This window comes from Artemia franciscana, chromosome 2, assembly GCF_032884065.1.
Source record: "Artemia franciscana chromosome 2, ASM3288406v1, whole genome shotgun sequence".
NCBI lineage: Eukaryota > Metazoa > Arthropoda > Branchiopoda > Anostraca > Artemiidae > Artemia > Artemia franciscana.
The window spans coordinates 51,166,326-51,193,655 of NC_088864.1; the positions used below are offsets into that span (position 1 = coordinate 51,166,326).

At 34.6% G+C, this 27,330-nt stretch overlaps 1 protein-coding gene across 1 annotated transcript in view; it reads right to left on the minus strand.

Annotated features, from left to right (window-relative positions):
• The window catches only part of LOC136043372 (serine/threonine-protein kinase tricornered-like), a 59,545-nt gene extending 32,700 nt beyond the window's left edge, over window positions 1-26,845 (minus strand). Inside the window, exons 1-4 of the mRNA XM_065728292.1 lie at window positions 26,557-26,845; window positions 22,409-22,556; window positions 9,553-9,744; window positions 7,203-7,245 (exon numbers count right to left, since the gene is read on the minus strand). Of these exons, the coding sequence (XP_065584364.1) occupies window positions 7,203-7,245; window positions 9,553-9,744; window positions 22,409-22,556; window positions 26,557-26,678 (505 nt within the window). The 5' untranslated portion in view covers window positions 26,679-26,845. The remainder of the gene's footprint in view (window positions 1-7,202; window positions 7,246-9,552; window positions 9,745-22,408; window positions 22,557-26,556) is intronic.
• Window positions 26,846-27,330: the final 485 nt, after the last annotated feature.

Here is a 27,330-nt window from a genome sequence, read left to right on the forward strand (position 1 = left end):
AGCTATGCCATTCTTTACCCATAACCGTATTTTCATGGTTTAAATTTCATTTAAAAACATTTCCTTAGGTCTAGATTAATTATGTATTTTATTATTATTATTTTTATCATTACTATTACGCTGGGGTGGAAGTCTCGGGGGCGGGTTGGATTTATTTGTTTTGCTTTTAGTGGTGGTTGGCTTGTGCGCAGAATCTCTTATGGCTTGATTTCGGCCGGTTTTGAATGGTTGGCAACAGTTTTTCATTTGAATTTTATTCCCTTTTTTTGTGGATTTTTAATTTTTTAATTGTTCCTGTAAAATCTAATTTTTGATCTGTGGAAAGTATAAGGGTATGAAGAACTTTTTGATTTGACAACGCTAAATAGAGGGAAAAGAGTCATGTTATGATTTATAGCTGGTTTTGTTGTTGTTGAATAAAAAATCTTATTTTATCCAATGATCAATTCCTATTCAAACCATCCAAAATATCTTCGTCGACCTTTAAAAGCTATCTTTTTCGACACGATGTAAGATTCAGAGCCATATCTGACCACTGTCATGGTTTCTAATTTCTTAATCTTTGTTTTAAGATTCTCTCAACCTTATTTTCTATTCTTCAAAGTTTTTTTTTCAGCAGTAAAGAAACACTCGTCACTTTGGTCATCCTACTTCTGCTTCTTCAATGTGCTCCAAAATTTGAATGTTGGAGTACTTTTATATACTACTACTACTACTACTAACAACTCACCGCAGCACCAGGCCGCCTAAGGCCAACACAGCTGCGCAAACCTCCCCTTCATCCACATTTATTCAAAGCCTCCATCTTTACACCCTCCCAGGAAGTTCCCATTTCCTTTAAATCTTTATGACATACTCTGGCCCCAGCCGCGGACGACTTGCTGACCGTTTAGCCCTAGACGGTTGGCCAAAAAGTACAATCTTTGGCAACCTGTTATCTTTCATCCGCAGAACGTGCCCTTGCCATCTCAACCCTTCCCTCATTACAGCCTTAGAAAACGGGATTGAAGTACACTTTTTGTAAAGCCTACTGTTTGATATACGGTCAGTCAGCCGGGTACCCAGAACAGTCCGTAAGCAATTTCTCTGGAAAACACCTACCAGAACGAACTTCATCTGCTTTTCGTAGCACCCATGCTTCAGAGCCATATTTGACCATTGTCACCACTGTAGCTTCCAATATTTTAATCTTGGTTTGCACTTATCTTCCTATCCTTCGAAACTTTTTTTAACTATTAAAAAACACTCTGAGCCTTGGTTATTCCACTTTCAACATCTTAACTGCTTCAACTGTCTTTACTGACAATACTACCAAGGTAAGTGAAGCTGTCCACCTGATGAATCATTTCGTTGCCCACCGTTACCTTTTCATCTTCACTTATTCCTAGCCTTAGTGACTAGGTCTTCTTAACATTTATTATCGAACCTATTCTCGCACCCTGAAAACGTAAAACTTCTAAAGTTCATTCATTTTGCTTACACTTTTATCTAGGATGCTTAAATCATTAACATAATCTAAGTCCAGGAGAGTTTTTCCTCCCCACTTGATTTCGTGGTCTCCCATAGCCTTTCCTGTGCTTCTTAAGACAAAATACATCAAAATGATCTATATAAAGGGGGATAGACCACAACCATACTTAACTCCAGATTTAACGTGAAACCAGCTGCTAACCCCATTTCATGATTTAACCGCAGCAAAGTTATTCTCGCACATAGCACTAATCACTTTAATGTATTTGTTTGGTATACCATACAAGGATAAAACCTTTACTAAAGCTCTTCTATCAACAGAATTGAATGCTTGCTCAGACTCGATAAAACTGAAAACCAAAGGTGTTTGATAACTCAGGCACTTCTCAATTATTAACCTAGGAGTGAAACTTGGTCGACACATCTTCTACCTTTCCTAAAACTGCACTGTTCTTCTCTTAAAACTTTGTCTACAGCATCTCTCAGTCTATAAAGTGTCATATTACTATGTAATTTGCTATATACAGAGACCAAACTAATGCCTCCATAATTACCAAGCTCATTCTTATCACCTTTCTTACACAGTGGTTTAATTAAGATTTTTCTAAAATTACTAGGTACTTCCTTTTTTCAAAAATCATTTTCATAATATTCAGCAACTGATTTCTAACCTCAGAGCCACCATATTTAAGAAACTCATTTTACCACACTATCAGGACCTGGAGCCTTATTATTTTTTAATCCTTATGGTACTATCGCTAATTCTTCCTCACAAAACAAATCTTCCTTCACATCCAAGGTATCTCAAACTTTTTCATTTTCCTCTATATCTTTTCCTGCAACTCTATCTTGGTATAACACATTCTTCAAATGCTCTTCCCATCTCTTTTTACCCTTTTCCTTATCCCTAATTGTGGTCCCGCTCCTATCTTTAACTGGGACAAGTCCAGATTGACTACTCCCTTTCAATTTGTTAATATACCAGTGCAATATTTTGCTATTATGCCGTCTGGCTGCATCGTCGAGATCCTCGGAAATTTTAGCCATGGCCTCCATTTGACACCTCCTTAGTTCATATATTAAGCCACTTACTTTAGCTTCCTTTTGTTTTCAAATGATTTATCACTCAGACAAGTCTTGTACAAGAACCTTCTCCTCTCGATTAAACATAAAGCTTTTATACTAATATTCCTAGTTGCGGTCCAAACTTTCTTCCCTAAGACACCATCATCAACTTCACAAATTGATTCCCTAAAGCTATTCCATCCATCTTCCATATTATCCAATTTTAAACTCACCAGTTTAGTAGTCAACTGTTCCTGGAAAGTTTCTCTCAAAATTTTCATTCTGAAGTCTACCAGTATCATAAATTCCGCGGAGGTAGTTACCTTCCCGAAATTTCAGCTTTAAATTAACCCTTGACACTACAAGATGGTAATCTTTACTTTTAACATCAATAACAGCATTCTTGTATGCCCTAGTATCTTGTATTGATCTTCCCAGCCTTCAGTTTTCACTAACATAATCAATCAGATTTGCTGTCTTACCATCACGTGATTACCTGGGCTATTCTGGTAATATTGTATTCTGGTAATATTGGTAATATTGTATATCTGGTAATATTAGCATTCTGGTACCCAGAATGCTAATTTCTGAGCCATTTTACGACCAAACCCCGTATTAGTTATTACTAGATTGTTATACCTACAAAATTGCAACAGTCTGCAGCCATTGCTGTTTTCTTTTCCAAAACCAAATTTACCTAGGCTAGGAAACATTCCATTCCTATGTCTGCTGACCTCGACGTTAAAATCTCCTAATAAAAACAGCATATTTCTACATGGAACCCTGTCTATTTGCTCCTATAACTGTAGGTAAAATTCATCTAAGTCACTACTACCTTCGCGAGTCGGTTTTACAGGGGCATATACTACTATAATTGATATCCTGAACTCAGTTTTTCCGCTTTTTTTTCAAACAGTCTGAAAAACCTCGGCGATTTTCGGTAGAAAATCGGTAGATGGCTCTCAGGGTTCGGTAGAATTTTCAGTAGGACTGTTTTTTCATTTTGTATTGTTTTTGGAGGTGTTTGACGGATTTGCGAATAAAGTGCCACATTCTAAAAACTCAGAGAGCGTTTCTGGAAAGAAAAGCGGGATTTCACCGATCAAAATGGAGTTTGATGCTCCGTTTGTCGTTTTGCTATTCTGGTAAAAATGAGGTAGGAAAATGACAGACTGAAAAAGAAAACAACGAAAACTAAGGGCTTTTAAAACGGAGTTTTGCTCTAAAAATGAAAAAGAAAGGCTATACGCGAAGGAAATAAACAGCGAGATAAACGGCGAAAACGACCGCAGCTAATCTTTTTCTATCACATGGTTCTTTATGTGGACATTCCACTCAGATCACGCTGTAACTCAGCTGTAAAAGCAGAATGCGTTGAAATTTTGAATACTCCGCGCGCACAAAAAAAAAGGTATATTTACGCCGTCAACACCCTTCAAAAAATCTACAACAGTCATGAGCCATATCAAAAGCAAAGATTTACCACCGACACAAAGTAACATTTTCCAGGGGTTCAGAGTTTTCTGTAGATTTTTGGTAGGTTCGGGATCTTCTTTTTTTGTCGGGAGATGGATAGGGAATTCGGTAGATCTCCCGAGAAATCGGTAGAAGTGGAAACACTGCCTGAACTTTTTAGTCATAAAATGAGCGATTAGTATTCTAGTATTAATACCTTCCCAGCCTAAACAAGACTTAGCAGCTTCCGTATTCATCATGAGCCCTACTCCTTGTCTGTGTACCCCCTCCTTCCTGCCTGAGTAAACAAATTCTATATCACCTAATCATGCTTTTTACCCCTGGGATATGAGTTTCTGAAACTCCTAATAAGTCCAGTTCGAATCCTCTGAATTCACCGGTCAAAATGTCGATACGATAGTCATTTTTAACGTCGTAACATTCGAAGTTCCAATTTTCATATTCTTTAAATCATTGAAATTATTTCGGCCTCAGGAAAAGCAATAGTCCCGGATACCAGCATAGGATGGGGACCAACACATTTTCCAAAGTCTACACGGAAGCGCTTAAGCCACTTACTTTCATATAATTGCTTAATATTAAGGATCAAAGGAAATATAGAATCGAGAGGATTAAAGAAAAAAAAAATTCAAAGGATCTACAGACAATTACAAAAGATCACTAATTTTCCAAGTTTGGTGTTTTCCATGAACAAACTCTAAGTGTGTTGGGTTGGCATAAAATGCTAGCTTTTTGATAATTATTTTAATGATATTTTACTAGAAGTTTAATAGGAGTGAATTGGCAAAAAAGAAAAATTAAAGGCACCAATGAATTAGAACATGCATGATTTATGTATACTGGTTTAAGAAGGTACAGTTGAATCAGCAGTCACAATTTGTCGATAGGGAAGGAGCTTCAAAACAGAAAATTCTCCCTCCCAGGGATCATCAAGGTAAGTCCAGCATTGTAACACTTATTAAATATTATTAAATATTATCACAAAGTATATAATGTTATTATATATATATATATATATATTATAAAACATTATTAAATATATATAATAATATTATATTTAATATATATATATATATATATATATATATATATATATATATATATATATATATATATATATATATTAAATATAATTTAATATTTGCTAATCACCTTATTTGCTAATCACCTCAAACTTGCTCCTTCTTCTTTTCTTATTACTCTACTGGCATTTTTCAACCTTTTACTTACTACTGGTTTAGTACCATCGTCATTCTATATTGGCATAGTTACGCCTATTCCTAAGAGCGGGAAAAAAGACTTGTCATCTTGTAGTTCCTGGAGGCCAATTACTAGGGGTTCTATGATTGGGAAAGTGTTTGAGTTGTGTTTGAAGGATCTTCTTGGAATTCTTGACACTGGTTCTAATCAAGTTGGTTTCAAGAGAGGTTTGGGATGTGACCATGCCCATGCATCTTTCAGCAAAGTTATTGAAGAAGCGAGAATCTCTGGTCAACCGCTATACGCCCTCTTGATTGATATCAAAGGGGCCTTTGATAACATTTCTCATGCATCCGCTCTGCTCACTTTAATCCATGCTGGATTGCCCCTAGCTGTCATACGAGTCCTTCGCTCTTGGTATTCTGGTTTAAAGATCCGTATCTGTCCGAGTTCGTCTTCATCTCAGTCCAAATTAATTCAAGTGGGTAGAGGAATTAGACAAGGAGGAATTATTTCTCCTTATATATTCAATTCTTGTTTAGCTACTGCCCTTAATTCTCTTTCCTCGTCGTTTGTTTCATTATCTCGAAATCTGTCTTACATTGCATATGCTGATGACATTATCCTTCTAAGCCGGTCCAAGTCTAGTCTTGTTTCTAATTTTAATATTTTAATTAATTGTTTAAAAGGTTTGGGCCTTTCTATCAGTTTTGAAAAATGTCAATTTTTTGTTGTAAATTGTTTAGAGGATAATGTCAGGGCGACTCTCGATTGCGGCAATGGTGTTATTTTTCAGTCGTCGCCAATAGTCACTTATTTGGGATTACCTTATGCTGCTTCGAAAAGAGATTTCAAACCAGTCCTGGTTCAGCATGTTCAGATGAAACTACGCAAGGCATTTGGTCTTTTAATTCGTTTTCGGGGTCTTTACCGTCGGGACGTCCTTGGTCGTATGTATAGCGCTGTTGCTCTGCCTCACGTATTGTTCCCGTCCCTCCTCTTCCGAAATTTCAGACCTTCTGATCTTTCGCCCATTAAAGTTGCTTATTTTAAATTCTGTAAATTTTTACTTGGTTTCCCCCTTTCTTTTAGTAACACTGAGATTGTTTTAAAGCTTAATGTGAAGGATCCTGTAGTCTGTATAAACAAAAAATATAAAACATTTGAAGATAGGGCGAAAATTAGCCTTTTAGGCCACAATTTATTTCCGTTTTTTAGTAACAGTTCTGGCTCTTCATGATTTATAGGCTAATCTATTTAGCAAGTGTTTTTTTTTTTTTAAGTGTTCGATCAATATTTGATAGGTTTTGATTGTAAGTGTTATCAGTTGTTTTTTCTTTATATTATATTGTAGCGTACTCCTCATTTTTTGAGGGAAATAAAGAAAATAAATAAATAAATAAATAAATTAAGTATTATTACTTATTAAATATACATAGTAGAAAGAAATTCAGAGCCTAAAAGGTACATGTGGGAACATGCTATTTAATATAGCTTTAGTGTTATTCCATAAAAAGGTACTGTAAACGAGATGGTTTGCTCAAACTTTAACAAGATTATTGTTGTTAATCTAATCAAAATCCAACTACTTTACAAAATATTTTATCCATTGAAGCTTATGGGGCAATCTTTTCATTTCTAAAAATATATATATAAAATATATATAAAAATATAACATTTCTAAAATTAGAATACTAACCTCCTGATACGTTAGACCTAACAAGAAGTTAACTTAGTAGTGTCAATGTGGCAAGGGCTTAGATCTGCCCTCCTCCCCCCCATAGATTTTGAGAAATAGCTTTTAGGGAATTTTCATTGAAAAATACCTCTTTTTTGGTATTCTCATAAAAAAAAAAAACGGTAAAAACGACAAATATACACACCCTCCACACCCAAATTTTTATGAATTAACGATTCTAGATAAACCAACCTCCAGCTTAGCAAATAGTCGACGTTATAATTAAAGATCTTTCTAATAGTTCAAAACTAACCTCCGGGCAAAAACTCCATGATGAGATACAAATTGATAGGATCCTGAAAAAGAAAAAGAAAAATTATAATCAGTCATGATAAAAGCGAAAAAAAATCGGTTGTTATTTGCCAGCGTTTAAAATTGAGTGACAATACTTAAAAATTAGCAAAAATGCCACATCTGTAGACACTATAGGGTATTCCTTTACTATAGCCAAACAAATCTTTTTCGACATATTTCTATGAAGATATTATTTGCCAGAGTTTTAAATTGAGTGACACTGTTTAAAAATTAGCAGGAATCAATGCCTCATCTGTTGACACTATAGAGTATTCCTTTACTATAGCCAAACAAGTCTATTTCGACATGTTTGTATGAAGATATTATTTGCCCAAGTTTTAAATTGAGTGACACTGTTTAAAAATTAGCTGGAATCAAGACCCCATCTGTTGACACTATAGAGCATTCCTTTACTATAGCCAAACAAATCTTTTTCGACATGTTTTTATGAAGATTTCTTTTCATGAGTGACATCAGAATTTAAAATAAAAACAATTCATGTAGTCATTTTCTGTCGAACGTAGTAGGTATGCAGAAGAAAACTTTTCAAAAATTGGTACAATTTTGTGGAGACTTGGCATGAAAGGTTTTTTTTTCTCAATACTTTACATTACAAAGAATAACAAAACGATAGTGATGATTCACACTCGATGCAGACCTCCACAAAAGAAGAAAAAGCACTAACAAGACTATTAGAAAGTCTATCCCAAAAACACTGTCGGATCCAAAATCCTAAATCCAGCACTGGCAATTTAATTCTGCACGCTTTCTATAGCCTATTTAAGATGATTTTTCTTTGTCCTGGTGATAACCCTGGATGTAAATTGTAAAGAAAAGCTACTTCTCAAGTTTTCTTCTAGACATCTATTGCAAATCATGCCGTTAGCAATCATAGATACAATTGCATTTGTATAACCTTTTGCTATCCCCACTTAGTTTGAGCTCAAAATGCTTTTGTCATTTCTTTATATGTTTCTTACATCAAAATATTAGATGCATGTCAGAACTACTATGGTATCAAACTCCTTTTAAGATACAAACAACCTTAAAAACACAATCTTTTTAAAATGGTTGTAAAATTTTCTTCTATCTACTTGACCAGTATAAAAATACATCGCATTTCATCTACAAGAGAATTAAAGCAGGAATCTAAATAACGCTCCTACTGTTGAGCAGTGGGAGCAAGGAAGTCATCAGGACATTTTACCAGAGGTAATTTTTTCATAAATTAAAGTACTTTAAATACGAAGTACTTCAAAGTACTTTAAATACAACAATTGGTAGCAATACCTTTATTAAAATAAAAATAGCAAGGTTTTAAGGACATTTGAGGACAAAGTTGGCAAATATAAAGGGGCATAGGTCTTAAAGTTGAGTTATTTCTTGTCTTTTCTCACGATAACAAGGGAAGGGGTGCTACCCCCTCATTCCCCCCTGGTGGAGATGTGTGTGGGAGCAACGCTCTTCGACAAAGTGTGGTCTCTCAAAAATGCTTTTTTTTAATTAGCCAAAATTTTGTAAAAACTTCCTGTCGTCAAATTTCCATAACTTGGAATTTCTTTTCGCATTTTATCAAATTTTCAGAACTAGTTTGCGTCAAATTTACGGCGAATAACTATTTACGTAAATTTCCCAGAACGTCTTTCCAGAGCTGCATCTTTTATATAAAATTGCACATGAGCTGGATGACAACCAACGGTGCGAATAGGCAACTATTGCCCATAACTACACCCTGCAAGCTTGGGGAAGGCGTCGTTTGAGAGATGTAAAAACACATCCTCGGGGAAAATAAAAATAGTGGCTTAAAATATACTTTTATCTTCATTGGATCCCCTCCCCCTAAGGAGTCAGAACTGTTTGCACACCTGACAAAGATATGTGGAATCACGATTATCCTGTAGAGTCAATAAATAGCTAAATCAATGTAAACTATATCTAAGACAGGATAAATTACTAGGGTGGGGTCCACACACAGCACCCTATCTCTCCATAAATAGCTGCCTTCAGATACTACATAATAATTTCAAAATTTCTAAGATGACTAAATCCTTTGAAGCCATTTTGCTATTGTTTTAGTTTGAAAACTGACCTAACCTTGTTTTTCAATACAATTGAATTTAATTCACAAAAACATACAAACAATATTTGTTAGAATCAGGATCATACCCAAACCATATCCTCCATAATAGTCTAATCATGTTTACGATTTTACCAATAGTTTCTACATCTCTAAGAAAATGTTTCAAAAGATTTAGATACAGAATTAATTGACTTTGCTTTAGATTTTCATTTCAATGATCGTTTCTTACCTGAAAAGAGTAGTACATCTTAACAACCCATGTGTGGTCAGCCTCAGCTAATACCTCTCTCTCTGCCCTGACATGAGCTACTTGTTCTTTTTGAAGCATGTCAGCTTTTCTCAATATTTTCATTGCATATACATGACCTGTATCTTTCTTTTGAACTAGACGGACTTCGCCAAATGCACCACGTCCTATAACCTGGAAAAAATAATCTATAAAAAATTAAAAAGATAATTTAGTAAATCAATTTGATTAAATAACCAAGATTCCACTTTTAATATACCAATCGAAGGACTGCCATCATAGAAAGCACTTTGTACTAGAAACTGGTTTTAGACGTTTATCCCTCCCCCTGGGAAAAATGAGGCTTTCCGAATCTGAGGGTTTTATTTGAGTTTCGTTTTCTAATTTCCACAGGGGGAAGGAATTTTGGTAATTGTGTATTGTACGCCACTTACTCTAGTTAACACTGTGGTAAAACTCGAGAACAAACTGGTTTCTTTGTTAGTTATTTTCAGTTTAGCGCGAGACGAGATAAAGACAAGTGACAGAATATATGGGAAAGATATAATTTGGGCTATAGATTTGTACATAAGGGAGTGGGGGGCAAAGTATTTGGAAAGTTTGTAGTCAGAAAACAATTCTTTCTTCATAATTTGCAGAATAATTGTACCAAACACATTTTGCCTGTATACCCGCTATACACCCCCCCCCCCAAATATACAAACCTATAGTCCAAATTTGTTTCTAAAGCAACGAAGAAACTACCGAAAAAACCGGTTTGTTCTCGAGTTTTACACAGCGTAAACTTGAGTGAGTGGTGCATAATACACGAGTTGACTTCTTTCCCCATACAGAAATTAAAAGAACAAAACTCGAATAAAATTCTCAAATTTGGAAAGCCTTACTTTCTACGGGGGATATTTAACGGGGATATTTTCGCGGGGATGGGTAAGCACAGGCCAACACATACAACATTCTTTGCTGTCCCATTGTCTTTGCATATAAATAGATTGTCAGGTTTACCGACTCTTGAACATGCAACATATAATGGTCCATGGGAAAACAATCTGAATTCAGATCTATACCTCATGATTCTAATGATTGCCCTTGAGCTTTGTTGATGGTGATTGCTAATCGACCATTCCCTGTCCCGGTGTCCCGGTCGTCATTTATATCCCCCTGTTTCCCCCGGTGTCCCCGTTGTAGTTGTGTCCCTGTGTCCCGGTCGTCATTTATATTCCCTGTGTCCCGGTCGTCATTTGTATCCCGGTGTCCCGGTCTGTATATACATTCGTTTTTTAGTTTTGTTTTTCTCCTTTATTTTTTTCCTTTTTTTGGTTTTTACCTTTATTTTAGCTTATTTTTCAGTTTTTTCCTTTTTTTTAGTTTTTAGTTTTTTTAGTTTTTTACATTTTTTTAGTTTTTTTAGTTTTTTAGCTTTTTTATTTTTTTTATTAGTTTTTAGTTTTTTTTTGTAGTTTTTGCCTTTTTTTAGTTTTTTAGCTTTTTTATTAGTTTTTAGTTTTTTTTGTAGTTTTTGCCTTTTTTTAGTTTTTTTCTTTTTAGTTTTTTTGTAGTTTTTACCTTCTTTTTAGTTTTGTTAGTTTTTTTTTTTTACTTATGTCCTGGTCGTCATTTATACTCCCTGTGTCCCGGTGCTTTGTTGATTGCTAATCGAACATTCCTTTTGTCCTGGTCGCTTTCTCTTTGAGTGTCGTCATTTATTTTTTTCTTTTTTAGTTCTTTTAGTTTTTACCTTTTTTAGTTTTTTTTTAGTTTTTTAGATTAAAATTTTTTTTAGTTTTTTCCTTTTTTTCTTTTTAGTTTTTTATTGGTTTTTACCTTTATTTTAGCTTATTTTTCAGTTTTTTCCTTTTTTTTAGTTTTTTCAGTTTTTTTTTTAGTTTTTTTAGTTTTTTACCTTTTTTTAGTTTTTTTAGTTTTTTTAGTTTTTTTAGTTTTTTAGCTTTTTTATTTTTTTATTAGTTTTTAGTTTTTTTGTAGTTTTTGCCTTTTTTTTTAGTTTTTTAGCTTTTTTATTAGTTTTTAGTTTTTTTTGCAGTTTTTGCCTTTTTTTAGTTTTTTTAGTTTTTTAGCTTTTTTATTTTTTTTATTAGTTTTTAGTTTTTTTTGTAGTTTTTGCCTTTTTTTAGTTTTTTCAGTTTTCAGTTTTGTCACCTGATCCAGTTTTTTCAGGTGACGTCACCTGATCCACAGATCCACACACAGACAACTTATTTTTATATATATAGATTTTACATTATATATTCAATGTTATATATTAAATATATTATTATTATATATTAAATATAAATATATTAAATAAACATAATGTTATCCAGCAAAAGCTACAGGCCAGAGACAAATTTGTCTGCTTTTCAAAAAAATGAGGAAACATCCCCAAAACAACAAGGGATCATAATAGAAATCTCATCATCAAATTCAGCATGTAAGAGAACCATACTCTTGACGTTTTCGAGCTCCTATATACAGAAATGTGCAATTTTTAAAAATCACGGATGCGTGTTGATTCGTTTTATTTATTTTATTAATCCATGGGTGATTGTATGGAATCGATAGTCATAGGAGATCGGGAGAGGGCTAATTGGGAATGGAATTCAAAAGTTTTGGTACCATTTTTAAGCGACCATAAAAACTAGAGCAAATAGCCCGAGCTCTCAAGCTCAGGGGAGAACCCCTTGCTCCCTAGGGATAGGGATTTACGATAAACAATTTCCCCATAGTTCACATATGGTATTTGTTATGGAAAACATACGGAAATCTTATGGGGGAATTTTCTGCGGTTTGGATTTTCCACAGGGAGAATTTTCTGGGGAGAGAAAGTTTCCAGAGGAGATTTTTTTAGGGAAAATTATTACACAGGAGGACCAGACGTCATTTGAAAAACAATAAGAAATTAAATGCAAATAAAACGAGCCTTTTCAATAAAATGTAAGGAGCGTTTATTAATTAAGAGAAATTATTTCATATATTTCATACATTTTGCCTGTATACCCGCTATACACCCCCCCCCCAAATATACAAACCTATAGTCCAAATTTGTTTCTAAAGCAACGAAGAAACTACCGAAAAAACCGGTTTGTTCTCGAGTTTTACACAGCGTAAACTTGAGTGAGTGGTGCATAATACACGAGTTGACTTCTTTCCCCATACAGAAATTAAAAGAACAAAACTCGAATAAAATTCTCAAATTTGGAAAGCCTTACTTTCTACGGGGGATATTTAACGGGGGTATTTTCGCGGGGATGGGTAAGCACAGGCCACCCTAGAAGCTCTAAGTTACAATTAGTGATAACTAAAATATGGGCTTGGGCGGGGGGCTAAAATGACATCATTTCCAACCCCCCTCCCTTTTCTGACGACCCTCACCACATGTTACGCAACTTATATTATTAACAGATGGCCTACAAACACAAATATTATGGGGGAACTTTTGATAATAAACAATCTTCAATATTCGATCTTTACTTCCAAACAGTTTGAGGTAGAGTTACTGTACTTATCCTACTGTATGTAAGGAGTGACTCGGCTCAATAGTAACCAAGACTCTATAAAAAACCAGCTTTTATTATTCTTTTAAATATATATAATGTAAAATATAAATATATTTTACATTATATATTCAATATTATATATTAAATATATTATTATTATATATTAAATATAAATATATTAAATAAACATAATGTTACCCAGCAAAAGCTACAGGCCAGAGACAAATTTGTGTGCTTTTCAAAAAAATGAGGAAACATCCCCAAAACAACAAGGGATCATAATGGAAATCTCATCATCAAATTCAGCATGTAAGAGAACCATACTCTTGACGTTTTCGAGCTCCTATATACAGAAATGTGCAATTTTTAAAAATCACGGATGCGTGTTGATTCGTTTTATTTATTTTATTAATCCAGGGGTGATTGTATGGAATCGATAGTCATAGGAGATCGGGAGAGGGCTAATTGGGAATGGAATTCAAAAGTTTTGGTACCATTTTTAAGCGACCATAAAAACTAGAGCAAATAGCCCGAGCTCTCAAGCTCAGGGGAGAACCCCTTGCTCCCTAGGGATAGGGATTTACGATAAACAATTTCCCCATAGTTCACATATGGTATTTGTTATGGAAAACATACAGAAATCTTATGGGGGAATTTTCTGCGGTTTGGATTTTCCACAGGGAGAATTTTCTGGGGAGAGAAAGTTTCCAGAGGAGATTTTTTTAGGGAAAATTATTACACAGGAGGACCAGACGTCATTTGAAAAACAATAAGAAATTAAATGCAAATAAAACGAGCCTTTTCAATAAAATGTAAGGAGCGTTTATTAATTAAGAGAAATTATTCCATATAAGAAGGTGGCTCCCCCTTCCTCAACCTTCGCTCTTTATGCTAAAGATTGACTTTTTGTCTCAATTCTTTAAGAAAGACCTTTGTGGATTGCTAATTTTATATGTATTCTTACGGTTTGTAATTTTTTTTTATAATTCATCCCAAGCATCCTTTAATGGCCTCATAGTCCTTTATAACCCTCTATAACCTCATATAACCCTCTACTTTATAATATGCGGCAATCATTAATGAATCATATTTCTGTGTTATTTCTCATTTTTATCTGTTTTGGAATAAGGTTTCATCAACAAATACGTTATTTCTAGCATAGCCTAAGGTAGTTCATGATGAATTGTTAAAAAATGGGACAAACTATAAAAATTGGATATAAAAACGATCAATCTAAAGTGTCTCTCTTTTTGTTCTCCTTTTGAGGAGCCGCTATTCTACACCTTTACCTGTTTTCTGAGCTGAGAACACAGCATAAATATTAGCACAGCATAGCAGAGAGTACCTACACCGTGTCTGAAAGTAGCCAATTATTTAGGCGGATTGCTTCTGAATTTATCTGGAGCAAGCGCTGATTAGGGACTATTCAACCGGAATCAGCTGATATCCATATTAAGATGACCCTCCCTCGAAAAAAAAGCCCCAAAATAAGCGGCCACGATCTCGTCTAAATCTGATCATAGGATTGCCAGTGACAATCTGGTTTTTGGAATTCGATACTAGATACTTTTTCGATACTTCGAATTTATATTCGATTTTATATTCGATACTTTTGGAATTTGTTTGGAAAAAAACAAACAAAAAATCCTTTCCCATAATTGACAGATTTCCCTACAATATTAAAATATTTTACTACCACAGATTGTCTCCATAAGTCTAAACTGTGAATAATTTACTGAGTTTAAAGTATTATTGGCTTGACAGGTGTAATAAGCTAGTGCAAAATCTTACCCAATCCTCACTCTTTAAACTGAGGTCTTGAAGTTCTTTAAAATACTTCTCATTCAAATTCAACGGCCCTTGTGTTTGAGTAGCCTTTCTTAAAGAATTGTGACAAAATGCCAAACTTTAGCGTAAAAAGCGAGAATTGAGGATGGAGCACTCCCTTTCATATATGGAATAAGTTGCTGTTTTTCAAATTATACCAAAAAATCGCTTTCCCATCCCACTTCGTACATTTACCCTGAAAAATTCCCTCCGAATAAAAAAATATTGCATATTAAAAATTAAAAAAAAATACTCAATGTAAAGAATGGGCAAATTATTTTGCTTACAGCCTTTTCCCCAGGGACTAATTGGGTTTATATTATCCCCAAAAGCATGGTTCTTGGACCTTTCAACTATGCTAAATCAAAAGTCTATCCCAAAATTTTGATCAGGTATCTGTGGGGGGGAGGACGTGGGAGGGGAGAGGCAGTAGCCCTTTATTCTTTTGGGTCACTTACACAGGGCACTAGAACTTTTTACTTTCGCTTGATTGAGCCTTTTCCCAATCTTCTAGGACCAATAGTTCAATTCACACACCCTTGGGAAAACGCACAAATAAACACATCATTAGTGGGGTTCATGGATACTCTCAATCTAAAGATGTTAGTTTCATTATGATGACTTGGCTTAATGGGAGTGTTTGTCCATTTTTAACGAGAATGAGACGAAATTTCTCAGATCGTAGCTTCGGATGGGTCAGGATTGCCAAAACTTTTTGGAACTAAAGTGTCAAATTCAGCAAAAAAGGGATACTTTTAGTGTCCTCCTAGAAAATTAGCCAATATACTTTAAAAGTTGACAAAAAAGGCTTTAAATGGTTTTCTCGCAACCCCAGGGCCAGACATACGTTCTTCTTATCCAAGCAAAAGCAAAGCGGTTCTTCAGATAAGTAAAATCACATGTAAACCTCAAACCGCCTAATACGCAAAGAAGAAAAAGAATTCAGGACAATTTCTCGGGTTCTCTCGAACCTTCGGTTGTACTAGTTATTCTTCTTCCGAAAACTCAGCAAAGTCCTGTTTTTATTATGGCGTTTCCCGGCACCAGAGCCGGCTTTGCCGCTTTTTGGACAACGGTTTTCCTTTTTGTCGTTTCTGGCAAAAAATTCAAAAGTGCAGTCTTATTTCAGGAACTCATTTGTGCTGCGTTTGCGGTGTTAGAGGAACGTAAAGAAAAGTTGGAGTACAACTAAGATGAATGAAAAAACGTGTTGTTTAGTTTTTTACGTTTTCAGCCAAAATGTCTACTCTGTACAGCGAGAAAACGAAAACGGCGATAAAACCTGTCTTGACTATGAGCCTCCCCAGTTGTCTTAGCCGGAAAACGCCATAATGAAGACAGGGCTTAGAAGATTTGCACCAGCAGACCACAGACACGATGTATGTTGCTGCCGACACGGCTTAATTGCCCTCGTTCCCTTTTTCCTTCACTAGCACATCAGATCTTCTGCAAAATTTTGTCAACCATTTCCCGCAGACTGATATCGAAAAGCGAGTGAAACGCGCTTGGCTTGGGACGTGCTTCACATCCTTTCCACCTGGCTTTCGCCAACACGTTTGGTAACGCTGCTCTCGCAAGAATACACAACCACGGCGTTATTTCATCCAAACATTAATGTTTTCATGAGATCAATTGACTAAGAGATCAAACTTGATAAGGAGAGAAATAATGACAAGACAAATATCACTTGTTCTGTATAAAGCTAATTTAATCTTCAAAAAACAAAGAAATGTCAGATTCTTTGCAAATAGTGACAAGACAAATATCACATGTGCTTAATCAAATGTTGAAAAAAAACGAAGAAAAAGCAAAGAAAACCAAAGAAAAGGCTTTTTGGTGTCAATAATAGCTATGGTTTTTGAGGACCGTTTCTCTCTGCCTACTCTCTTTCTTCTGAGAAGAGGTTGACGGCGTCTGTAAAGACAATGGAATTTAATGGGCTTATTTAATCGCAATCCTTTTCACCAAAAGCAGAATGGTGCACAACAAATTTCTAGGCAAATCCGAAATATTTTGCGCTATGCCTTTGCCATCATCGCGGCTCAAGACGGACCAAACCAAAAAATCTAGACAGCCTGAAGAGACCTTTATAAGGGAAAGACTGTGCTGGATTTTACATACGGTGCATTTCATGTTATGAAGGCTTACAAAAAGTGAGCAGATACAGAATGAATCGGATTCCAATTCAGAAGCGTTATACAGAGGTCCAGCTGGGTTGGTTTCAATAATAGTCTTCTGTTTCTTCTCTAAACAGTCCACCAGGTTACAGCATGTAAAACAAAACATTTTTCACTGCCATTCTTGCATCCTTTCATCACTTTAGGCAAAAAGCACATTTCGTTAATTAGCGCTTAGCACACTGGATGTGATGTTCAGTCTATGACAGTATTATATGATCTTGACAGTTACCAGATAATCTTCTAGTGGGTTAGACTGTATATATATGGGACAGGGTCCACCCTCTCAAATGCATGTGAACCTGAACTGCATATTTACCAAAAGCCCAACGTCTTAAGTCAGAAAATCAACTGAGGTTCACCCTCGTCCAAAAAATGATTAAGCAGTAGCAAATCAGATCAGGATCAGATAGTTTGCTACTAACTACTATCCAGGCCGCACCTCTGCATACTCCTGTAGACTAGAAGTAATAAAACACCTTAATCTTCTACTTTTCAGCAGTTAAAGGCTAGCTTCAGTTTTTTATTCAGTTTTTTTTTCTAAACTCTCTTGAGCAGGTCACATGTTTCACCACGTTTGAATTTTCGCGCTTTTGAAAAGGAAAGTAGTGTGGATCCGATAAAAAAAAAAAAAAACTTAAGACCAAAACGAACCTGAAAAGCACAAAGCACAAATTAAAAGCAGTTGTAGTTAAGAAAAAACTGAAAATAAACACATGTGGTATTGATTTTGAAAAAATGCCAAAAAGTGTCCTTTTTTTCAAAAAGTGGCCTTTTTTCACCCAATAGTGGCACAGTGTCACCCAGAGTGAAAAAGTGTCAAAAAAGCACTAAAAGTGTCCCTTTGGCAACCCTGGGATGGGTAACATTAAACTTTATTAATTTTCTATATTTGGAATCAAACAGTTCGTGGTAGCGAATTGTAGACAAGGAGCGACGCGGCTCAACAGTAACCGAATCTCTAAGCAAAGTCTTGATAACAACAGAAAAATCAAAAGAATAGAATTATGATGTTGATCCAAAATATATATAGTTAATTAAGTTTAATACCCGTCAAAAGTCAGGAGGAACAGAAAATTTGCTCAATCTTTGAGAAAGGGGAGAAACAGCCCTAAAACATCAAGTGGATCTTAATGAAAATCATAGCATCAGATGGAGTACATTAGAGAACCCAACTAAACAGGTTTCAAGCTCTTATATACTAAAATGCGGAATTATGCATTTTTTGCCAGAAGAAAGATCCCGGATGCGTTTTTTCTTAAATGTTTAATAAAATGTTAAAAGAACCGATGATCCAAGAAGATCGGAAAAGGGCCCATTTGATCTGAAATCAAAAGCTATAGTGGCCTTTTTAAGGGACCAAAAGATTAGAGGGCAGTTCATCCCTGTTCAACGCCCTTTTTTCTTCAGAGTCACCTGACCAAATTTTGAGATAGCCACGTTGTTCAGCATAGTTGAAATGTTGAACTATGCCTTTGGGGATAATGTGACCTCTTACAGTCCCCTGAGAAAATACTCAAAACTACCGAAAGAATGGCTTCCGCCAAAAAGAATACCAATTCATTAACGCTCAATTCATTCCAAATTTCATAGTTAATATTGCAAAGAAATCACTGCACGAAACAAAAGCTGGCTGAACATTCAGACTGAATCTTCCAATTTTGTCCAAAATTTAAGCTGCAATCCAGAATTTTAGGTCCAAAGAATAAAACATGTCAATTAAAAAAGAAATAGAAATTAACTAAAAAGTAAGCTCTCGAAAAGATTTCAGCTGCAAGCTTAGAAATCAGATATTACTATGGATGAATTAATTCACAATTATTACAAATAACTTTAAAGTTATTATAGCTTTCAAAGTTATTTACAGTTAGAAAAGGGTTTAAGGGACAGGTACCCCACCTTATATTCTGGTTAGGCCTGGGCATGATTTAAAACAATAAGAAATTAAATCAAAACAACAGAACACTTTTTTTCAATTGAAAGTAAAGAACTTCCAACAGAAATTATTCTTTATACGAGAGGAACTACCACCTCCTTAATTCTTGCTCTTTACTATGAAGTTTGATGTTCTGTCCAAATTCTTAAGGAACATTTACTGAAATACAAGGGCCAGTTCTTACAGTTATAAATAAAAAAAACAAGTTTTTTTTTTAAATGAAAGTATGGAGCGACATTAAAACTTAAATCGAACAGAAATTACTCCGTATATAAAAGGGGCTTTTTCTCCTCAACGCTCCGCTCTTTACGCTAAAGTTTGACTCTTTCTCTTAACTCTAATTTTTAAAACAGTAAAAACTTTAGCGTAAAGAGCGGGGCGTTGAGGAGAAAAAGCCCCTTTCATATACGGAGTAATTTCTGTTCGTTTTAAGTTTTAATGTCGCTCCTTACTTTCATTTAAAAGAACTTTGTTTTTATTTAATTTCTGGATGTTTTTGAATTAATGCATGTTCTGATCTTGGCTCTCCACACATAAATAATTAAAACGTAATTTGCATATTAATTTTTTGTTTGGCTAAACGGCTTTCTCTTAATTTAATCGGAAGATTTTTAGAAAAAAGAAGCGAGGGAGGAGGCCTAGTTGCCCACCAATTTTTTAATTACTTAAAAAGGTAACTTAAATTTTTCACGAGTTTTCATTAGTAAAAAATATACGTAACTTACGAATTAACTTACGTAACGAACTTCAATATTCGTATGTTTTTATTGCGTATATGAGGGGGTTCACTCCTCGTCGATACCTTGCTCTTTACACTAAAGCTTAAATTTTGTCCCAAGTCCTTAAGAATGAACCCTGAACCACAAAGACCGTAGAATAAACAGTAGAAATTACAAAAACAGTAGAAGATACTTTAGCGTAAAGAGCGAGGTATTACGAGGAGGTAAACCCTTCATATGCGTAACAATTTCTGTTCGTTTTAAGTTTTAATGCTGCTCCTCACTTTCAGTAGAAAAAACTTTTCATATTTATTTTTTCACTGTTTTATTTTTTAAATAATGCTAGAAAATCCTGCGCCCCCTTCATTGAAAATCTCTTCCCCCATGAGAAGTTCCTCCCACGTAACCCCCCTCAACTCTCCCCCTGAACCCAAAAAATCCCCCTGAAAAAGTCTGTACATTTCCCAGTAACCATTACTATATGCAAACACTGGTCAAAGTTTGTAAGTTGCAGCCCCTCCCACGGGGACTGCGGGGGAGTAAGTCGTCCCCAAAGACATGGTTATTAGGTTTTTCGACTATGGTGAATAAAATGGGTGTCTCAGAATTTTGATCCGGTGACTTTGGGGAAAACATGAGCGTGGGAGGGGGCCTATGTCCCCTCCAATTTTTTGGTCACTTAAAAAGGGCACTAGAACTTTTAATTTCCGTTAGAATGAGCCCTTTTGCGACATTCTAGGACCACGGATTCGATACGATCACCCCCCGGGAAAAAAACAAACAGAAAAAAAAAACAAAAAACAAATAAACACGCATCCGTGATTTGTCTTCTGGCAAAAACTGCGAAATTCCAAATTTTTTTAGATAAGAGCTTGAATCTTCTATAATAGGGTTCTCTGATACGCTGAATCTGATGGTGTGATTTTCGTTAAGATTGTATGACTTTTAGGGGGTGTTTCCGCCTATTTTCTAAAATATGGCAAATTTTCTTAGGTTCGTAACTCTTAATGGTTAAGACTAATCTTGATGAAACTTATATATTTAAAATCAGCATTAGAATTCGATTCTTTTGATGTAACTATTGGTATCAAAATTCCATCTTTTAGAGTTTTGGTTACTATTGAGCGGGTCGCTCCTTACTACAGTTCGTTAACACAAACTATTTGATCTAAAGTTATTACATATATTACAATAGATGAATAAATGAAACTAAAACGGACATAAGTTGAGGTACCAAGGACATTAAAAATGAGATTGATTCTTCAAAATTCAAAAATAAAGTTTAGAAATTTAAACAGTCATATATTTATTGAAAAATTGGGAAAACACGAGAACATGTAGTTCTAACACTTAGCGTGCATCAAGTTTACATTAAAGAATCTACATGAAAATACCAGAAAATTAGCAAAAGAAAAAAATATAAATAAATCATGAAGATCTGGAATGTGCAACTTTTTTGTTGCACACTTCTTTCAAAATTTATATGCTCAGCATATCCTATTCCGGCCTTTACATACAGTACTTCTGTTTGTTTGGCCCTTATGTCCTGTTTAGCATACTGGCCTAAGAAAGAGAATGAACACAGGATGAGATGAAATGATAAGAGAGCTCTTAAGGTTCTGTTTACACCTCATATAACCTATGCTCATCTTCTGAAGAAGGCATGTTTGAACAGCCTAAATGGTAGACCTGAGACCCTTTCCATCAGCTTGCTGAAAGACCCTAATGAATTCCTAGGGTAAGAAACTACTCCCTCCCAACAACAACCTAATCAAGAGTCCCCTTACAAGAGATGAAGGCCTAAAGGTTCCTAGAATCATTATAATTTTCTGTGGAATGAGGAGGATTAAAAAGAGTTTATTTTATCCTTTGTACAGATGAAAATAAAAAAAAGAAATAAAAAGAAATGAAGGCGGTTCTGCAGCAAAACAAATTATTTATGGAGTTTTCTTTTTTAATTGTTACATTTTAGTATAAAACAGTAACCCTAACTTCCATACTTTTTCTGTAAGTACACTATGTTTTTTTGCAACCAATTTAGCTTGGTTAATCTTATATGCTATATGTTTTCAAAAATCAATCCTTTCTTTAATATTGTATATATAATGAGTTGGCTAAATTAATCTTTTATTTCAAGGTATTTAGTTAGATTTCAGTAAAGCACAAATAAAACTAACCTTTCAGGGAGTTCGAGTCATGACAATTGATTTGTGGCAAAAGTTTCTTGACATAAAATATTTGTTACAATTTTCTAGGTTTTACTATTTTAAAAAGGGTTTATTTTTGTCAAGATATTCTTGCTTTCAAATCATTTCTTTCAATTGCAATCGATGAAAAAACAATTGACCAGAAAAACCATTTAGTTTTCTGTAAAGCGCAAATAACATTCTGGCCTTCTAAGGGGTTTGAGGGTTGTAACATCATCTTTAACATCATTACAAATTGCAATTACTGCTAATTTTAAGCTTGGCTTCACGGTTTATTTTAATTTATATTCAATCTAAGTTTTATTTCTTCATTCATAATCATTCTTGCTCATTTTAAATTCTTTCTAATTCTGACAGAAAACGTTATCAATTTTAACTTAAGAGAATAAGCCACTTCTTATGCTAATTTAAGTTTATCATAAAATTGATATAGTAAAGACGCAAAAAAGGACAGGAAAATGAAAAAAAAATTACGTACCTTAAGTGGCTCAAAATCTGTAACACCAAGTCTCGACCTCTTTAACCTCAGAAATTCGGTTTCTTTAATTGCATGCTGCTGCCTCAACTCTGCTTTTTGAGGTTCTGTTAACTTCTCGTCCCTTAATGTTTCTTCCAGTTTTTCAAGCCTACAAAATGACAAAATTAAACAGCGTCACATACAAAAAGGGCAGATAACAAAAATAAATAGAGCCCTTAAAATAACAACACCAATACGCACAGATATACTTACATAGATGGGGAGGGAGCCTCTACACTAATCAAAAAATATCCTCAAAAGATCTTCTTAAAAATGTTTAAAATAAATGCCAAAGGGGAAAACCTTTTCTCAATCTTGGGAGCCCTAAAAAGTATTTTAATGACCTTTCTGAGAGATATCCCTGCTCAAGACTGAGATGCTGTAAAATTTTGCCTACTGATTCAAATACAAAAAAGTACATTTTGGTTGCACCCGTTTTTTTTAGATTCATTTGTTGGCAAGAAAAAGTAAATTCTGTAGCCTCATGTTTTATTGACCTTTTCACTGTGAAGTTGGACTTTTTTTCCCAAGACCATAAAAAAATTTCTGGAAAAAGAATGATATTTTCCTTGAAACAAAAATCAAAGAAAAAGAATGACAGTTTTCCTGGAAAACGAACAACCATCAACATTTTCACTATCTTTTGAGAACGACACACTTCACTGTCTTGAGAAATATATACTTACTTATTATAACATGCATTCGATATACCAAAAGACTACTTATGGTATCTGACAAGTGGTATTAGTTATCAATATTTCAAAAAGGCAGTAAAATTAACATAAGTAAAATAAACTATGGATATTTTTCTTGAACAATCAACAAGAAACTTTCAGTACAAATGATGATTGGAGAAACCAAAATTGAACAAGAAACTACACCAATACAAAGAGTAAAACCATAATATACAAACAAATAACTTAAAGAAAGCTAAGATTTGTTTTCATGATGTTAGATGGAAATTTCTGAATCCTTTAGAACCTTATAGATAACAATACAGTATAAATTGAGGTAAAAGAAACAACTTTGTTTGAACCTCATTTGTGATTAAATAAAAAAAAACAAGTTTTTTCAACTGAAAGTAAGGAGTGACATCAAAACTTAAAACGCACAGAAATTACTTCGTATATGAAAGAGGCTGCTTCCTCATCAACGCCCCGCTCTTTACGCTAAAGTTTGACTCTTTCTCTCAATTCTTCTTTCTAAAACAGTAAAAAACTTTAGCGTAAAGAGCGGGGCGTTGATGAGGAAGCAGCCTCTTTCATATACAAAGTAATTTCTGTGCGTTTTAAGTTTTGATGTCACTCCTTACTTTCAGTTGAAAAAACTTGTTTTTTTTATTTAATTTCTGAACGTTTTTGAATCAATGCATGTTTTGATTTTGGCTCTCCGCAGAGGAATAATCAAAACGAAATTTGCATATTTTTTTTTTTTGGCTCAATGGCTTTCTCATAATTTTGATCGAATGATTTTGAGAAAAAAAGAACGGGGGACGAAGCCTAGTTGCCCCCCGATTTTTTGGTTAATTAAAAAGGCAACTAGAACTTTTAATTTTTTACGAATCTTTTTATTGGTAAAAGATTTACGTAGCTTATAAATTAGCTTATGTAAAGAACTTTTTTATTCTCATGTTTTTATTACATATATGAGGGGATTCGCCCCATCGTCAGTACCTTGCTCTTTACACTAAAGCTTAAATTTTATCCCAATTCATTAAGAATGACCCCCTGAATCACAAAAGCCGTAGAATAAGTAGTTGAAATTACCGAAAATACTTTAGCGTAAAGAGCAAGGTATTAGAAGGAGGTGAGCCCCTCATAAGGGTAATAATTTCTGTTTGTTTTAAGTTTTATTGCTGTTCCTTACTTCCAGCTGAAAAAGCTTTTTCACTTTTAGTTGTTAATTGTTTTTTTTTAAATAATGCTAGTAAATCCTGCTCACCCTTCATGGAAATTTTCTTCTCCCATTACAAATTCTCGAAGGAAAGTTCCCCCAGCATATCCCCCTCTTCTCAACCCCTCCCCCAAACCAAAAAAATCCTCCTGAAAACGCCTGTATACTTCCCAATAACCATTACTATATGTAAGCACAGGTCAAAGTTTGTAACTTGTTGCCCCTCCCATGGGGACTGTGGGGGAGTAAGTCGTCCCCAAAGACATAGTTATAAGGTTTTTCGACTACGCTGAATAAAATGGCTATCTCAGAATTTCAATCCATTGACTTTGGGAAAATAATGAGCGTGGGAGGGGGCCTAGGTGCCCTCCAATTTTTTTGGTCACTTAAAAAGGGCACTAGAACTTTTCATTTCCGTTAGAATGAGCTCTCTTGCAACATTCTAGGACAACTGGGTCAATAGGATCACCCCTGGAAAAAAAAAACAAAACAAAAAAACAAATAAACACGCATCCGTGATCTGCCTTCTGGCAAAAAATGCAAAATTCCACATTTTTGTAGATAGGAGCTCGAAACTTCTACAGTAGGGTTGTCTGATACGCTGAATCTGATGGTGTGATTTTCGTTAAGATTCTATGACTTTTAGGGGGCGTTTCCCCCTATTTTCTAAAATAACCCAAATTTTCTCAGGCTCGTAACTTTTGATGGGTAAGACTAAACTTGATGAAACTTATATATTTAAAACCAGCATTAAAATGCGATTCTTTTGATGTAGCTATTGGTATCAAAATTCCATTTTTTAGAGTTTAGGTTACTATTGAGCCGGGTCACTCCTTACTACAGTTCATTACCACGAACTGTTTGATGTAGGCTAGTTGTATTTATGAAAGTTTATCATTTCTATCAGAAAGTTTGTCTAAGTTTATAAAATGTTTAAGACTCTGGGTCCATCCTTGGAATATTGATTCACTTAATTCTTCTTCTTTCCGAAATAACCAAAGCCCTTCATCAAGAATTTTACTGATGAGTTTACTACCTACCCTACATCTTATGGCTCTTTGTCTGAATGACTTTATGATAATCCCCAAAATGCATTTGTTTCAAGTTACCAAGTAATGGAAAATCAATTACACCAACAGCGAGCAAGTAATACAGAAGAAGAGGGGTATTAAGAGGGGTAAGTATTATCAGGAGCTTTGTTTTAAGATTTAAATAGAAATAATTCCTGTTTTTTTCATTTTTGTAATTCTTAAAATATACTTTTTTTGTCTTTTCTCCTCCCTGCCAGTGTCCATGGCCTAAATTGATTATACTTGCGCCAAGAGTGTGATTAAGTTAAAGTAATTTATGGCCAAATGGGTTACTGTCTACCTGACACTGTCTTATCTAATTTAAGGAGCTTAAATTATCTTATAAGTCTATCTTATAAGTATATTATCTTTGTCTTATCTTATTTAAGGAGCTACCACCTCCTTAACTCTTTCTCTTTACTCTGAAGTTTGACGTTTTGTCCAAATAGAGCACACTTGTGAAAAAGAGCTAGACATTTTCTAAGATTTCTTAGAAAAGATTTCTAAGACAAATACTGTTTTCCAACCTGTTGGCACTTCCTTGGTACATAGGGAGATTTTGAATAGGCTAATAGGGAGAATGGCCTGGCAATGTCTTCAGCAGCTTCTTTTATAAGACATGGATGTAAACTATCTGACCCAACTGATTTGTTGATAACTAGCAATTTAAACTGTTTGATGATATTTGAACTAGCCTATAAATCTTAATGGGCTCTATTGGATGGTGGATCAGTGTGAGTTCAAGATTGGGAAGGTCTGTATCTAATGTGCTGCTAAAAACAGACAGAAACTGGCAGTTCAATTCATTTGCAATTTTGTTGACATTTATTAGTTCAGCTCCTGAAGCAGTTAGTTTAGATATCAATTGCCAACCTGGACTTTTACACATAACAACACATTGCCAAAATTTCTTTGGATTAAAATGTTAATACTCTACATATAAATATTTATCAAGTCAACTAGTTTATAAATAACAGGAATCCCTAAAACTAGAATTTTAATACATTTTAATCAAAATGATTGTCTGAGATAGGCTAGCTGCTATGACTGTCCAAGTGCTAGCTTAGCAGCATAACCCTAGTCTGTGTTCAAGTGTGATGATTTAGTCATTAGCATACAGCCTATTCATTGAAATTTAATCTTTACCTTTGCTTCCTTTCCTTGTGCTGATTTATCAAATTAATGTAAAATGTTTCAATGCTTAATTTAGCTTTCATAGCTTTGTCACTTGTGTGTTCACTGGGATTCATCTTGATAGGCTCTTGCATATTGCAAAGGGAGCTCACCGAAGACTGATTTAAAAAGATTTTGATTCTACGGCAGCATTCAATTTTGGCTATTAAACAACACTGAACTTTTTCTTAAGCAAAAAGTAGCCTATTCAAAATTTAATTCTGTTTCTTCTGTTTTTCTACCATTTATGTTCGTGCCCAGTCCATATTTTTCAAAATCCCTAAAAGACTGGTGAAAAACTATTTTCTACATTGAAATCCCTAAAGGTCCAAATCTTTTCAAATCAATAGTAGAACCTTTTGCAGAAATTTAAGTCCAGTGATGGCGCAGTGGGTTTGACCTTAGGATGACAATACGGAGCCAATAGATCGAATATGGGTGTAGCAACACACTGCAAAGCTGACACAGGGACCATAGTAGTCAAGAAGCGTCGTTAATATATGCAAACTTTTAATGAGAGTTATTCAAGATGAATGATTTTAAAACTGAAGACCAGTTACTTGTACCAAAGGGCTCTCTTATGACATTTAAACAGATACCTCTTGTAATATAGATGGATAAATCACAAAAAGATCAAAAATTAAACCATATGCTCAAATCAACCTTAAAATAAAAAATTACTACAAATAAAAGTCTTGCTACTCGATATTTTGACAAATAATTTTTTGACATAGCATGTAAAAGGTT